The following is a 15,039-nucleotide window of genomic DNA, read 5'->3' as shown; positions in this document are numbered from 1 at the left end:
CCTCCGCTGCACACCATAGCAGAGAATGTGCTGCAGTCTTGGTCACTGGTTAATATTCTTTAATTTTTCCAGGCCTCTCAGTTCCAAATGTACACGGAGCGCTTGCTCCTTTGGCTATCCCATCAGCAGCAGCAGCCGCCGCTGCCGCAGGACGGATGGGTATTCCTGGCCTTACCGGGGCAGGGAACTCCGTTCTGCTGGTTAGCAATTTGAACCCTGAGGTTAGTGGAAGCCTTGTTGTAATCTCTTCTGTCCAACTTATCTCGTATTTTTGCTTCCTTCTAGTTACTTTCCAATCTCACTTCTCTGAATCACTTTTCAAAAGGATCTTGTGCTGTAGCATCACAATGCTGAGCCTTTCCTCTTTCTTGAAAGGGAAGGTCTAAAATGAGAAAGTCCAGCAGCCTAACCTAATTCTAAGTGGCTAATATAAGGGCTGTGGGTGATGAAAGCCTTAAAACCGTTGCTCCTTCCTTGGTTATAAGCCAAAGGTGTTACTGGTCTGCTCTCACTCAAAAAAAAGTGAAATTCCAAAATGTCTTCATTGTGAAATCTCCTGCCTCACTTTCACCCCTACAGTTTTGTCTCTACTTGGGTATTTCCTCGCCATAGCAAAAATCCCATAGTTTCTCCTTTGGCATGTGGTAACTTTTAAGTACTTCAGTTGGAGTTGACAGTGTTGGTTCTGTCCTCTTCATGGGTGTCTCAATCTTCCCCTCCCCTGCCAGCTTAGCTTCATTTTACCTTTTGCAAGTATATATTTCCTTTGCCATGCATTGATACATTCCCCTTTACCAAATTCTTTGAAGTTGTTGTGTGCCTTATTTCTGCTCTTTGACTTCTAAATAATTTTACATTTTCAGTCCCGTTTAACCTTGTTCTCCACTTTTTGAGTGAAACATTTGGCTGCCTTACCACAGACTCTCAAGGCATGTTAAAAATCGAAGCCTGGCGTCTTCTGTGTAATGGATGCAATTCAAGAAGACCCACTTTATCTTTGAAGTGGGTTTCTGTGGAAGTACACATCCTTTGTGCAAGGCATAAACTGCATTTAGGCTTCTCGCTACAATGGATCGTGTACATTGCTTGAGCCCTGGTGCCTCAAACCGGCAAGCTGTGCCCAGAAGCTGAATTTCCACTTACTTAGTTGTGTCAGAAGCTCCAAAGCAGAGGCATGGATGAGAGACCGCTATCAGTTTTAAACTTAATAGGAAATTAACAAATTTTAATCTGTTTTGCTATTCCCTTTTCTGTCCACTATAACTGTTCTCTTCAGGACATGAGGTTTTGCCAGCAATACTCACTTGCTCCCAGTGTGGCCTTGAATCTAGCGGATTATTAGGACCCTGGCAACCAGTCACCCCTCTTCCCCCTGCACCAGGAAAACACAGGCATGGGGTGGGCTGATTTTGGGGCTGCTCTCCTGACTTGATAGAGGGGGGCTGGGGTAGCTCCAGGAGTTCAAAGGTTGCCATATACAGCACCCCAGTGCATTGCATCGTTGAACCTCTTCCCAAATAAAGACCTCAGCAAGGTTCAGGGTTCTAGTGCCTATTAAGCAGCAACCCGGCTTCTTAAAGCAAACGGTTAATTGGGGTAACCTACAGAACAAACGTTCAATACCATGCACAGTCAATGTACGGAGTAAATGGTCAGCAAAAACATGGAAGGGGAGGACATAGTTAAGGGAAATCACCCTGGGCTTGGATGCTATGGGACAGGTTGGGTATAATCTCTGCCCTGCATATTTTGGGGAATACGTGCTCTTCGCTTCCTCAAATATGTCTTGTAGAAAGAACAGCAATTGAATAGTGTTAAAACTGAAGTCCGCTGAAAAGAGGTGGTGGCTGGAGGAACGGGGGGGGGGGGGGAGAATGTTTACGAAGCTCATGCACACCGAAGCGCACAGTGCTGCATCCGCTTGGAGAAAGAAAAAGGCATTAACATAAAAGTGGTTGGCTCTATTGTTAAACTCCTCGCCTCCCGTCTCAGATTTGTGCGTGATTGAAAGGTGCAAATTCAACAGCGCTTTTAAGTCAGCCACAACTATTTTTGACTTAAGAGATGGGCCAGCCAACCATTCCAAAGTTTTTACCCAGTGGTTAGTTCCTAGTGTGGATTGCTGAGCAGCTGATTTCATGCCTCGTTTGTGTGTTTTTTTACTTGCTCATCCATCCAGCTTCTCTTTTGGGCTAGAAACTGTGATATCTATAGTGAAGCTGAACTAACGACTCCAACTTTTATTTTTTCATTGCTCGTATAATCAGTGTTATAGAAACTTAATCTATGCATACAGTTGAAGAGGCAGTATTCTCCAGAGGGACTCTCCTCCTCCTCCTCCTCCCCTCCTCTCAGGAACCAACAACATTGAAAACTGTAAAATGACAGGTGATGAGTGAACAATTGTGGCTGAGGCTCATAGTATCACATGGATTCTTTTTTTACGTCTTGTCTGTTGGGAGTTTCTCTGCTTGGCAAACAGACTAACCTGTTTGCAAACAAAGGAGAAAGAAGTCCGGTTGTCAAGTGTCCTCCTAGCCTTGGCTTTGGATCCATATTGAACAAATTAACCCTATGGAATCCTAGCTACTCTGATTGCCACGATAGCCCTTTCAGCAACGATTTCCGAATGCTATGGCTCTCAAAGTGTGAGATAGACTGAGCCATGACTAGGGAATGGGCAAGTCCCACTTGGAGACGCCTCGTGCCATTGTTTCTGGACTGAAGTCACTCCTTCCCAGTCAATACAAATAAGAGGGGACCAGAGGCGGTTTTTAATGGGTGTCCTTCGGTCCCCTGGTCAGCATGGCCAGAAATGAAGGGAGTTTCAGTCCACCTGAAGGGCCACAGATTCCCCTCCCCCAGTATGCAGGCACTCACGGAGTCAGAGACCTCCCTTGCTGCTCGCAGTGGACATGCTGCTGCTTCAGACTTGGTCTTTGTGACATCCCGTTGCTTCATGAAGGGCCTGCTGAGTCAGAAGGCGGTGCCTTGCTTAGCACCTGAGGCGCTGCTTCTGGCACAACAGACACTCTACACTTTCCACCCAAGCATCTTGGCCAGCCTTCTCCAGGTGAATAATGACCCCCCCCCCAATGGATGCTGCAAATTGGCCTGGGTCCAAAGCAGCTTGTCCCGGCTTTTGCAAATTTTATTTACCCGAAGGATAGCCACCCTTAAAACCCTTCTTTACTTCTATGGAGCTGTTATAGTTCCATAGAAACTATTTTAAAGCTGGCTTAATTTTGTCAGTCCCAGCTGAAGAGACTCAAAATCCTTGGATTTTGGAGGGAGGGTCTGGAATTGCGGTTTGAGAAACTGGGCATTGAAAGGATTGCTCAACCAGTGACTTCTCCCAATTCTTCATCTATTTCAAGAGCTCTTCACCGTTGCCTGAAGGTGGGGCAGGGTGAGAAGCTTCTGTACCGGAGACTAACTTGTGTCCTTCACCATTTTCCCCTCGTGGCTTTTTGCCTGGGCCTCTGCCTTGATCTCTTGACACTGTTACGGTCAAAATTTGGAGTTTGCCACCATGCCCTTAAGTAACTCTGTTGCAATACTGCCTCTCTCTCTTAGATATACCTTACTTAAGTAAAGTGCTCCTCTTTTATTGTTGTGTTCCACTAGGTTAAAAAAAACACATCTATTAACTAGTTTTTCTGTAAAACAAAGTGTTGTACGTTTTAGAAATCTATAAATCTTTACTGATGGAACACTACATATTTCTTTTATGTATTTACTGACCTATGTTTTTGCTACTTTTTTTCTTTTCTCTCCACCCCATCCCTCAATATATTTTTTTTCTCCCTTTCTCCCTGATCCGGAATTTCTTTGCCAACTGACTGCACGGTACTTCTGCTTCCTGTTGTTGCTTGAAACAAATATATATACATATATATAAATGCCCCCCTCAAAACAAACAAACAAAACCAAACCTTCCTGCTCTTCGGAAACCGACTTGCCCTTCAATATTAACCATCTTGAAAACTTCATCATCCATCAACCAATTTCGCCATTTCCTGCGGGGACTCTACCTTTCCTTCGTTGTCGACGATTTGCGCAACCTTCGCTCTCCCCTCCGATTCCTTACCTCTTCCCTGTCCCTCCGCTGCCCTTGCTCTGCTGTTCTCTAAAGAGAGTTACACCCCAATGCCTCTTTATTCTTTTCGGTATGTTATCATTCACACTTTTTTTATTACCTTTTTTCATTTTGAGATTTTACTTTGGGGGAAAGAAGTGTGGCTGTGGGAGCGGGGTGGGGCGGGCATTTGTGGTTTGGTTGAATGCTTTATTTACGTAACTTTGCTATTTTAGTTTTGTGTTTTGTTTTTTTCTTATACATCAGTTATGCATGGATTTGATTGCTTTGCATGTCTGTTGGGTAGGTCAGGAACAGATAGCATGTGAAATTACCCATCTCTGTTCCACTGGTGGCAGCTGGCATTTTCATTGGGTGAGCCCCAGTGTATTTTTTTAACTCCTAAGGATTGTTCCACTTATTCTGTTGCTGATCAAAATTTTATCCTGAGCAGAATAAACCAACTTAAGTGGAGTGAGAGCAATCTGGGGGTTGACTATTTCTTGAATAAATTCGGGATAAGTGATAACCGGGTTTTGTCCTGAAGACTTCCCTTTTTTTCCCTTCCTTCCCTCGCTTCCCCCAAGGGGTATATGGTGATGTGCAAAGAGTAAAAATCTTGTTCAATAAGAAGGAGAATGCCTTGGTTCAAATGGCAGACGGCAATCAAGCCCAGCTGGGTAAGCACATGCTTTTCTTCCTATTCTTTTTTTTTTAAAACCCTCCGTGGAATGACTGTGTGATTTAGAGGGAGGATTCTGGGCAGCATAAGATTAACTTAAGAAGCCGCTTCGCATCAAGTCTGGCTCTTTGGTCCATTCAGCTCATACTTGTCTCCAGTGTCCCTGGAGGCGAAGGCTATCCATGGCTACTAGTCCTGATGGTTGTATTCGAAGCAGTAGACCTGTGTGCACCAGTTGCTGGGGAACATGGGCGGGAGGGTGCTGTTGCACCATGTCCTGCTCGTTCATCCCTGGCCGATGGCTGTTTGGCCACTGTGCAAACAGAGTGCTGGACTAGATGGACTCTTGGTCTGATCCAGCATCAGGGCTCTTATGTTCAGACAAAGAAGGGCATTTCCCAGCCCCATCTGGGGATGCCAGGGGTTGAAGACTTTCCGTGGGCAACACATGCGCTGTGCTACTGAGCTTTGCCTCTTCCTCCGAGTTCAAAGCACGGAGAGAGCTGACTCAACACAGGGTCGAGTTTTCAGAGAACTGTCTCACCGGCAAACTCAAAACACATCACCAAGGGCGTCTGCATTAGCTGCAGCTAAAACGCAGGGACATTCCTCACCTTTATGCAATTGACTGTAGACTTGATCTGTGGCAATAAGCAGCTGTCAGTTTTTATTGATATAAATTGTTTTATTTACAGTGTTTTATTCAGCTCTGGTATTGTGTGCATTATTATTTTGTTATGGATTAGTATTGATATGAAACCAATAGCTGCTCCTAGTGCTGGTCACAAACCAGTGTTGGATGCAGCTTTTTTTTTTTAGGAGACCGTATTCTTAAATTGGAAATGGGAAGTGGGTTGAGGGAGTTCTCCCATCTGCTCCTCCCTCTCTTTCTTGACGCCACCCTGCCCTATGATCCAACTTAAAGCTAGGAAGAGCGAGCTCCAAATTATTCCACTTCGTTGATCAGTTTCAATCGGCAAAGGGCGCAAGTGCTCTGGACAATGCCACATCTTAGGTTGGGTACTTCTCTTTCCAGACTGCCTTAAAGGCAAGCTGGATAGTTTTTATTACTTTATTTTGTAGGCTTGATTTCTCATTCCTGAGAAACCTTGATTTTTCTTTATTCTTACTTAAAGCATTTTGACCCCACTCTTCAGCCAAAAGTCTTACAAGGCTCGGTAAATACAGTCCCAGCCCTCATGCTTACAATTTCAAAGACACAACACGAAAGGAAAAAGGATTAGGAGGAGAACAAACACAAGCACTCGTTCTTAGTTGCAAGATGGCAGCAATGCTTCCATCCTCAGAGCAGATGGATCTGCTGTCAAGGCCTGCTCACCATCCACCGCAGACCTCCAAGGGATGGCCCTTGTGTCTCCACCTTCTCTTCCTCACAGAGCAGGTGGGTTCGATGGCCCTCGTGGGTGTGGCCCAGTTTGCCTTGCTCTCCTCTGCTGCATCTCTTCCTGTCCACCACTTCGTTCTTTACGGAGTGTGTCTGGGAGAGAGGAATTGATCGTGTGGTAACCTCCTCCCGCCACATAGGCAGTCCTCAAGCCTAAACCAGGCTTACAAGTCCACGGGGATCCCAAGGTCAAGGGATCCTACCAGGCTTTGATCTGAGCTAGTATGAGGAAGCAGCAGCCAGGCACCTCTCCACCGTGCCTGAGTCCAGCTCCAGCTGAGAGCCCCCTCCCTCCTGCTACCAAAGGTCTCTGCAGAGGCCACCAGTGAGGGAGGAAGCAGCAGCCAGGCACCTCTCCACCGTGCCTGGGTCCAGCTCCAGCTGAGAGCCCCCTCCCTCCTGCTACCAACAGTCTCTGCAGAGGCCACCAGTGAGGGAGGAAGCAGCAGCCAGGCCCCTCTCCACTGTGCCTGGGTCCAGCTCCAGCTCAGAGCCCCCTCCCTCCTGCTGTCAACTATAACTGCTGAACTTTGCAACTAAGATTGTAGTGCCTGAATTTCCTTTCCTTTCCCCCCTCCTCCTCCTCCTCCCTCCCAATCCCCTTTCCTTTTGTGTCATGTCTTTTAGATTGTAAGCCTGTGGACAGGGACTGTCAAGAAATACTTTTGTAAGCCGCCGTGAGAGCCTTTTTTGGCTGAATGGCGGCATAAAAATCCTTAAATTAAAAAAAAAAAATTCTGAAGCCAGGATTTCTGAATTAGGGCTTTTAAGGCGCTGCATCTTCGTGCCCTACTAACAGTTGTGCCAGCGAAGCTCATCTTCTGAAAGGGCTGGTATTTGAAGTAATAAATTTGAAGCAATATGTGGACACTTGTTTGTATGGCATGGCTGAGAGTGCTCTGCGCCCTGAACCAATATATGTTTTTTCTTCCTCTTCACTCTCGGCAGCCATGAGCCACCTAAACGGTCAGAAACTGCATGGGAAGCCCATCCGTATCACTCTGTCGAAACACCAGACCGTGCAGTTGCCCCGTGAAGGGCAGGAAGACCAAGGGCTGACCAAGGATTATGGCAACTCTCCCCTCCATCGCTTCAAGAAGCCGGGCTCCAAGAACTTCCAGAATATCTTTCCCCCTTCTGCCACCCTTCACCTCTCCAATATTCCGTAAGTGGTCTGAATTCGGCAGCCTGGGTGTGGGCGTCTGGCCAGGAGCACAACACACCCACACCCCAGAAGCACAAGCACGTGCGTCTCAGGAATTCCAACTACTTGCTCATCCTCAAATCTCAGAGCCTCTCGACCAAGACACCCTTAGCAGTTCTCTTGTAACCCTCGTAGAATATCTTTAGTCCCAGTGCTTCAAGCCTTGTGAACATAGAACGTCTGATTATTGACTTGCTTCCTCTTGCTTTTCGTGGGACACTTTGCACGCAAAAGGTCCCAGGTCCAATCCTCGGCATTTCCATACATGGCTGGGAAAGACCCGGGGAGCCATTGGTAGATTGTGTAAACCATCCTTCCCTAACCTGGTGCCCATCAGCATGACCAGCGGTCAGGCTTGCTGGAAGTTGTAGTCCAAAACAACTGGAGGGCACCAAGTTTGCTTGTTTATTTATTACATTTATATACCACCCCATAGCCAAAGCTCTCTGGGTGGTTTACAAAAGCTCCCTCGTGGTTTACAAAAGTTGGGGCAGTTGTTGCCAACGATCTTGAATTAAGTTTTAATTAGCAGCTTCTTATGTGACCATTTTATGGCTAGATTTCAAAGGGTCGGGGTCATAGGTGGCCGAGCCTTAAAATCCCTGTGGTCTTTTCTGCAGAAGGTGAGACTTTGGCTGTTCATTTTTCCATTGACTTCAGAATTTTTTGTGTCTCACAGCTGAGATTCCCTGCCCAAATAGGTGGCGATTGAAAAGCACACCCCTTTCTGCTCTGCTGTGCTTGGGGCAGGCGCAGTCTGTGAGTCCCAGACCCCACCAGACTCAATCCTGACCCGGCAATGGTGCAGAAGTCCAGGCCTTGTTCCTCTCAGCTAAGCCACGTGGAGGGTTTTTTTGAGCAGGAAGCAGGGGGCTTCAGATCACCCTATCTTCCCCTTTGGGCCAGGAGTGGACACATGTGGCCGTTGGCCAAATTTTAGAAGCCTTCTGGAAGCTATCCATTCAGGCCTGTGTAAAGAGTGATCTGTTCCTGTCCTGGCAGCAGCTGGACACAGTCAGAAGCAGGGGCCCTGGCCACTTCTGCCTCTAGCTCCACACATCACTGGCTTTGGTCTTGTCCTCGGCCAGCATGTGGCCCTCGGCCAATAGCCTCAAAGGAAATGCATCCCTTGATAGAACAGAGGCTCCCCTTGAGCCAAAAGGCTCTTGGAGCAGCCCTGCCTGTCCTGGGATGGGCGGGGAGAGATGATGGGCACTTCTGGCAAGAGAGCCTGCTTGAAGTGCTGCACAGATGTAAGGCGTTGCTTAAGCAGTTGGCAGCACAAACAACCCCCATTATGGTGGCTAAAGTTCCTGTGGACATAGGATCAGGTTGCAAACGCCAGAAAAGAATTGAGGTAGAGAAGTCACGGAGAAGGCAGACGCTGAAATAGCATTGTATTGAGTCAGTTCCGATTTCAGGTGGCCAGAAGCAAGGAGACGCCCACATATTGCCTGTGGGATGTATAGGAAGGACTCCTGAATACCATTCTACTGTTAAAGCCTAACCACAATTCCTTCTCCCCCAGGCCTTCAATAATAGAAGATGACCTCAAGCTGCTGTTCTCAAGTAATGGTGGGATGGTGAAAGGCTTCAAATTCTTCCAGTAAGTCTGGTGTCAGTTGGCCTTTTATGAAAGAGCTCCCTGTTCGGTAATGACCCTGTTCAGACGACACGCTGAACCACGTGGTTAAGCGTTTTGAGCTAAACGTTGCTGGATTGCCATGTCGTGTGAACCATGATTTAGCTGCCACGTGAACCATTCTGAACCATGGTGGCTACCTAACAGTGGTTTAAACATGCTCACTAACCATTTGCTGCAAAAGGGTTAGCAGCCCAACCATGGCTTAGTGTGTCGTCTGAACAGGCCATGAGAGAAGATTTGGGATGGGGATGGTTCCCTTGAAGGAGGCTCTTGCGCGTGAGAGCCCTATCCCTTTAAAGATTACTTCCTGATATGTTGGAGTAACTTGTACCAGCCTCCATATTTGGGATTGATACCCGGTTTCTAGATACCAACCTTGTGTAAAATGACGTCATTCAGATTTATAGAATTCCAGGCAATTGGGTTTTCCCTCTTTGAGTACAAATTTAAACCCCCTTGGTTTTTCCCCCTCTTGGTGTTAATTCAGTGCACTCAATTGCCTGGCTATCTCAACCTAAGAGGGAAGGAATCACAGCACAGTGACCTACATAACTTATTCAACAGGTTCCCAGATCTGTGGTATCCCTGTGGTTATGGGGTATTAAGAATTGGGATTGTTTGTTTAATAGAGAGATCCCCCTGGAGAGTCAGTTTGACTTAACATGTTTACGCATTATAAAAGCAAGACTTTAAAAAGCCTTCTGTCTCTGATAGGCGGCGTCGGCGTTCTATTCTCTGGTTCCATTAATAAACTCACTTCATGCCCAGTACATAAGCGTGTGTGATCCTCTTCTTCTCTGATCTAACTAAGTGGTTGTTGTCTTTGGCAGGAGAGACCGCAAGATGGCTCTCATCCAGATGGGGTCCGTGGAAGAAGCCATTCAGTCACTCATTGACCTCCATAACCATGACCTCGGTGAGAATCACCACTTGCGTGTGTCCTTTTCAAAGTCCACCATTTAAGTGCTTCGGAAAAGCACACAGCAGAATGGACCTGACTGAAAAACAACCCGCCACCACTCTTCTTAACAAATTCGGTCTTGCCTCTACTTCAAGGGCTGGACATCGATGTAGGGTGGGACAACTTCCATCATTCCAGAAACAAAAAAGAAGCCACTTTAAAAAAGAGAGAGAGAATGCAGCTGAAGTGACCTTAAAAGACAACAGATTTTATTTTTTTAAGGAGGAAAACAGTTTACTGGGTTTTTTAAAAATAATAATTAAATCTTAATTCACATTACTATAATATTTTCTTGCAGTGAGTGGGATAACCATCTTTGACCAGGAAAAGAATCTTAAGCTTAAAAGTTTACATTCTTGGTTGGAAGCCTTGCTGGGAGTCTCCCTTACCTTCCCCCCCCCCCTTTATAAAAACAAAACGGGGGCCCTCCAATCCCAGAAAACGTATCAGTTTCACAGTGATGCCTTTTTCTTAGAGCTTTGGAAGAGATCCCCCAAGCTGTGCAGTTTGCTTCAGCATTGTGAATCCTTTTAATGAATCCTCCCAAATGCAGATGCCTTTTTGGGAGGGGTAGTTGCCTTCTCCTGAAGCCTTGCATCCAATATCCTCTGGTGCCTTAGAAGTTTTTTTTTTCACTAAGAGTGGGAGGAACAGCAGTCATTGGGAAAGTTGGATGAAGAGTTGTCAGTGTTCACATTGCACAGGGGGTGGGGTGGGGGGTAACTTTGTCTCAATAAGCATTCTTAACATCGCTGCCTAAACAAGTCTTCACATGCAAATCATCATCTAAGCTTCCCTGGTCAGTAATATTCCCCTCCCCCCATGGGGGTTGATTAAAACGATCTGGCCAATAGTGCATTCGAATTCATCAGATTGATTCAGGTGTGGGGGCAATCCTCATCCCATTCATCAATATTGTGCTGTCAACAGTAAATTTTAAGTAAGTGGTCCCAAACGGTGGAAACTGAAGCCCAAGTGTAAATGTGTACAGAAGTGTCAAAGTTTGGTGGACCTATGTTCAGATTACCGATTTTGGGCTCACACTTAAATATTGGTTTTAAGATGCATTTATATCTCCCCTCCTGATTTCATCCTTAACACTAGCTTCTCTCATACTCATAGCTTCAGCTTCTTGTTTTAATCCCTTTTTATTATATATATATTTTTACATGCCGTCTGCCTAGCAATATTTCCAGTTGACCAAATATTCTAATGGGTTCACATATACATACATATATATATGTGTGTGTGTACAAAAGGCAATAGCATAACTTTTTTAGAGATAAGATGGTATAAATATATCTAAACTTGCTGTTCTATTACCCTTGTATCCTGTACTCTTGTATTTTTGTTTGAATGCTGGAAAACTAGCACAGGAATTTAGTTGATCAAGATGAGGTCATGGCTTAAAATTAATGTTATACTTTGAAAAAGTACTTAAAGTAGCAAACACGAGTCACTTCAAAAGGAGGAAGGGACCCAATTTAAATGGTCATATTACTTTAACAATCCAAACTTAACTATATTATTTAAAGAATTACAAGTTACCATTTATTTTCTGAACAATACCTGAAATGCCATTCCTTCATGGCCTCCTGCTTTTCCCGACTGATCTGCCTTCTTTATATTCCAATGTTGCCTTACATTTCCCTCTAACTCATGTGAGACTTTAAGATAACCAGAATCTTGTACTTAATATCAGGGTTACTTCTTCAAATTGTGGACCAAAGTTTTTTTCAATGTATGTGATGTTGTCTCTCAAGTCACTGTGTTCCCTGCTGTTTCACAGGAGCTGTTGACTTCTTTTTGTCACGGAGGGTTTCAGAAAAGTCTTAAATCTTTTCCTTTTCCTTTTTTTCTTTTCTTTCAAATTTCTCCCCAATATTACGGGGACGCAATCTATGCTGGAGGAGTGTGTGATGTCTTGAGTGAAGGTTCTGTTTGGGTTGCCAGTGTAAAACAGGGTGGAGCTCCCTGACAGCTGTTCTCCTTGGCTCAAATGATGCCTCCCCAGAAAGCAAAACAGCAGTACCTACAAAGAATCTTGCTTTACTGTTATTTTGAAGAGACTCTGCACAAAGACCGCTTCACACAATCGGTTGGTTCTAGTGTGGCTGAACCAGTGTGATCCAGTCACTTGTACAGGGCCAGCTGGTGTGGCCTCTCTTCTGAGCCTCTGCTATCACTGGTAAAAACAGGCACCAGCTGTGTCCCCATGCAAGTGGCCTGCTACTCCAGGGCACTCATAGTGTCACCTATGCAGTTTCCTTGGAGAAAATTAGGGTTGCTGGATTGAAGTGTCCCTTGGCCCTGTGAGCGTAGCTTTTAGTTCAGCAGCTAGCGTTGCTGTTGGATCACTTAGCACAGGTAGGAGACTAGAGAAACACCCTTCTTATTCCTACAGTGACCTGCTAGTAAGCCAAGGTGGCTGCTATGCCCTCTCCCTTGAGAGGGAGAGGTTTAGAGAAGCTTTGAGGAATTGGGAAATTGTTCAGGCATGCCTAGTTCCGCTCTCTGAACTTGCCCCACAGTGATGGCATGGAGGTTTTGAAGGGAGTCCGGAGTTCCTACAGAACTGCTAGCTTATTGCCTTACATTTGGTGTAGTACAGTTCATTGTGCTCCCCCCCACACCCCCCAATAACAAGATCTGAAGTCCCTTCTGGGTTGAGGGGGGGCATGTTCTGCAAAAGGAGACCACCAGCGGCACCCAGCAGTAACACTTTAAATCCTAACGGAACCTTGTTTAGAATGGTCTTAAGTTTTAACTTTTAAATGTTTGACAGGCCTCTCTTAGAGGCTCTTTGGAACATAACCTCTCCTTGCTGGCCTTTTTAATACACACAATCTGTCAGCAAACCATGAAGACTTCTGTTATTTCTGTGTGTTTTTGGTGTGTGTTTTTCAAGATGCACACAGACATATCGCAATTAACGGGGGAGAGGGGGTTTCATCTTCTTTCCTTTTGATCCTGTGGGGTTTTTTTTTCATGTAAATGTGAGTAATGAGAAAAAAAAGGTGTAAATATTTATAATTTTTTATACCTGTTGTAAGACATGAGGGGGTGGCAGAACCCAAGTTTTTACGGCAAAACAGATGTATTGTATATTTTGATAACCAGCTATTACAGGTTCAGTATTGGGGTTGGGAGTGGGAGGTTACCAAACACACCAGAAATTCCATTGCCTGGCTAAGAAAATGTAATGCAAAAAAAAAAAATTGAGATTAAAACTATTTTATAACGAAACGTCGTACCTTTTTCTGTAGTGTTTAGTTATTTACTTGTTTGGATTGTAGAAAGCAGTTGACGGCCTGTCTGTACTTCTTTTTATTTTGGCTTTCAATAAATGTCTTCTGTATTCTTTGCTTCCGTTTTTTCCTACCTTTTATTATTGTGCTGTTTTTGTTTTTGCTTAATTCCCCTTCCTCCTAATGTAATTCCAGCTGCCTCCCATTTTACGTAACTTCTTTCTCCCGTACTTCCCTGGGGCTGGTGGGGATTGCTTTCATGCTGTAGCCCAGGGGTGTTAAGCCTCTTCGAGCCCCTGGGGGTGAATTAAATTTCAAAGAAGCTCTTTGCTGCATTTCAGTGATGGGGCAGGAGGGCCAGAGGGGGAAGGGAGCTGGGCCAAATAGTCAGGAAGGAGGCCTGGCTGCAGCCCATTTAAGTCCTACAGTGGAAGGTGGGGTGGGACAAGACCGCTGACGAACACAGCTGCCCCTGAGGAACATGGAAGAAAAGACTACTCCTGAGCACATTAAAATGCCCCCTTAGAAATAGCAGCTGAGGCATACTGCGTCTAGCCTAATCTGGAATAACACATCTTCCAGCCAGGCTCACAACTCCTCCTGTAGCGATTCTGTTTTTAGAGATGTGTATGCACCTGCGAGGTCTGCAGCTTGCCTGCCTTTGTGAAGCATTCACGCTTGTACCAGTAGACCTGCTCCAGGGTGGGTGGGGGCTGGGGGCTGTTGTGAATGCCCAGCACACGCACACACCCCCCCCCATTACTGCACTCCTCTCCATGAGCACACTTTGTGGGCAGTGGGTTCTGGGGGGAGGAAGTGGTGTCAGGATGTTGAACACAGCAAGTGGGAAGTGAATTTGGGGGGGGGGGTGAAGGGAGAGAAAGAGGGGCTATGTTGGCTGTGAGGGGACACCTCTGACGTCCCATCCAGCAGCAAAAAGGGTTAGGTGATCACCATTACATGGCGTTGAAATGTGACTGCAGGTTTCTAGTGTATCTTCACATTTCTGTGTGAAGAGTATTGAACAGAATAAATTTGAATTGACAGCATATCAAAGTATCTATCAATCATCAAGTCCCCCTGAGGTCTACCCTGTTCTCTACTCGGGTAAAAAACTAGAAATCTGAAAACGAACCAACATTCCAAGCAATTTTGAAACTTTTAAAAAACGTGTGTGATTTAGGGGATGAGCAGGTGAACATTTAAAACCTCTGTTGTTTTGTGCTGCCTTGTATCCTTGTGAAGTAGATGTTATGTGTGAAGCTGCTTTTGAAAAGCTGCAATAAAACTTACATTTCCTTCTACATTCCAGTGCAACGACTTCATCCAATAAATACCTTGCACATGATATTTATATATGTAATCATATAAATGTGGTAAAGGGGGAACATTGCAAAGCAATTGAGAAGTGTGGCTGCACTTGCAGCATAATCACTGATATTTTAGTGAAGACACTGGACTCTTCCTGTGTATCCAGGAGAGTTGCACTGGAGTGCAGAAGGAGTTTCCAATTTAATGTTAACCTCCAGTTGCTCTGGGAAAAGTTTTCAGCGCTGTCTTCCCCCCCCCCCCCCCATGTTCTTGAAGATTACTCACTTGCAGCCTTGAAAGGAAACACCCAAAATAAGCCTTGGGTGGAAATGTGAGAATTTACCGTTCTACTGCCTATTTGTGGAAGGCACACTTTTTTTTAAATTCCCAAACTCATAGAATCATAGAATAGCAGAGTTGGAAGGGGCCTACAAGGCCATCGAGTCCAACCCCCTGCTCAATGCACAAATCCACCCTAAAGCATCCCTGACAGAAGGTTGTCCAG

The 15,039-nt window shown here is 45.4% G+C and overlaps 1 protein-coding gene across 2 annotated transcripts in view; it reads left to right on the top strand.

The window, feature by feature from the left end:
• Positions 1 to 13,340, top strand: part of PTBP1 (polypyrimidine tract binding protein 1) — a 43,324-nt gene extending 29,984 nt beyond the window's left edge. For both annotated transcript variants that reach the window (XM_063147253.1, XM_063147254.1), the window contains 6 exons: positions 73 to 221; positions 4,136 to 4,169; positions 4,666 to 4,758; positions 7,114 to 7,330; positions 8,898 to 8,975; positions 9,845 to 13,340. In XM_063147253.1, coding sequence (XP_063003323.1) covers positions 73 to 221; positions 4,136 to 4,169; positions 4,666 to 4,758; positions 7,114 to 7,330; positions 8,898 to 8,975; positions 9,845 to 9,977 — 704 coding nt within the window. In that variant the 3' untranslated portion in view covers positions 9,978 to 13,340. The remainder of the gene's footprint in view (positions 1 to 72; positions 222 to 4,135; positions 4,170 to 4,665; positions 4,759 to 7,113; positions 7,331 to 8,897; positions 8,976 to 9,844) is intronic.
• The last annotated feature ends 1,699 nt before the right edge of the window (positions 13,341 to 15,039 follow it).

Source organism: Elgaria multicarinata, chromosome 23 (assembly GCF_023053635.1).
Source record: "Elgaria multicarinata webbii isolate HBS135686 ecotype San Diego chromosome 23, rElgMul1.1.pri, whole genome shotgun sequence".
Lineage (NCBI taxonomy): Eukaryota > Metazoa > Chordata > Lepidosauria > Squamata > Anguidae > Elgaria > Elgaria multicarinata.
Note: the sequence above shows the minus strand (reverse complement) of the source record. Positions and strands in the feature narration are given on the sequence as shown.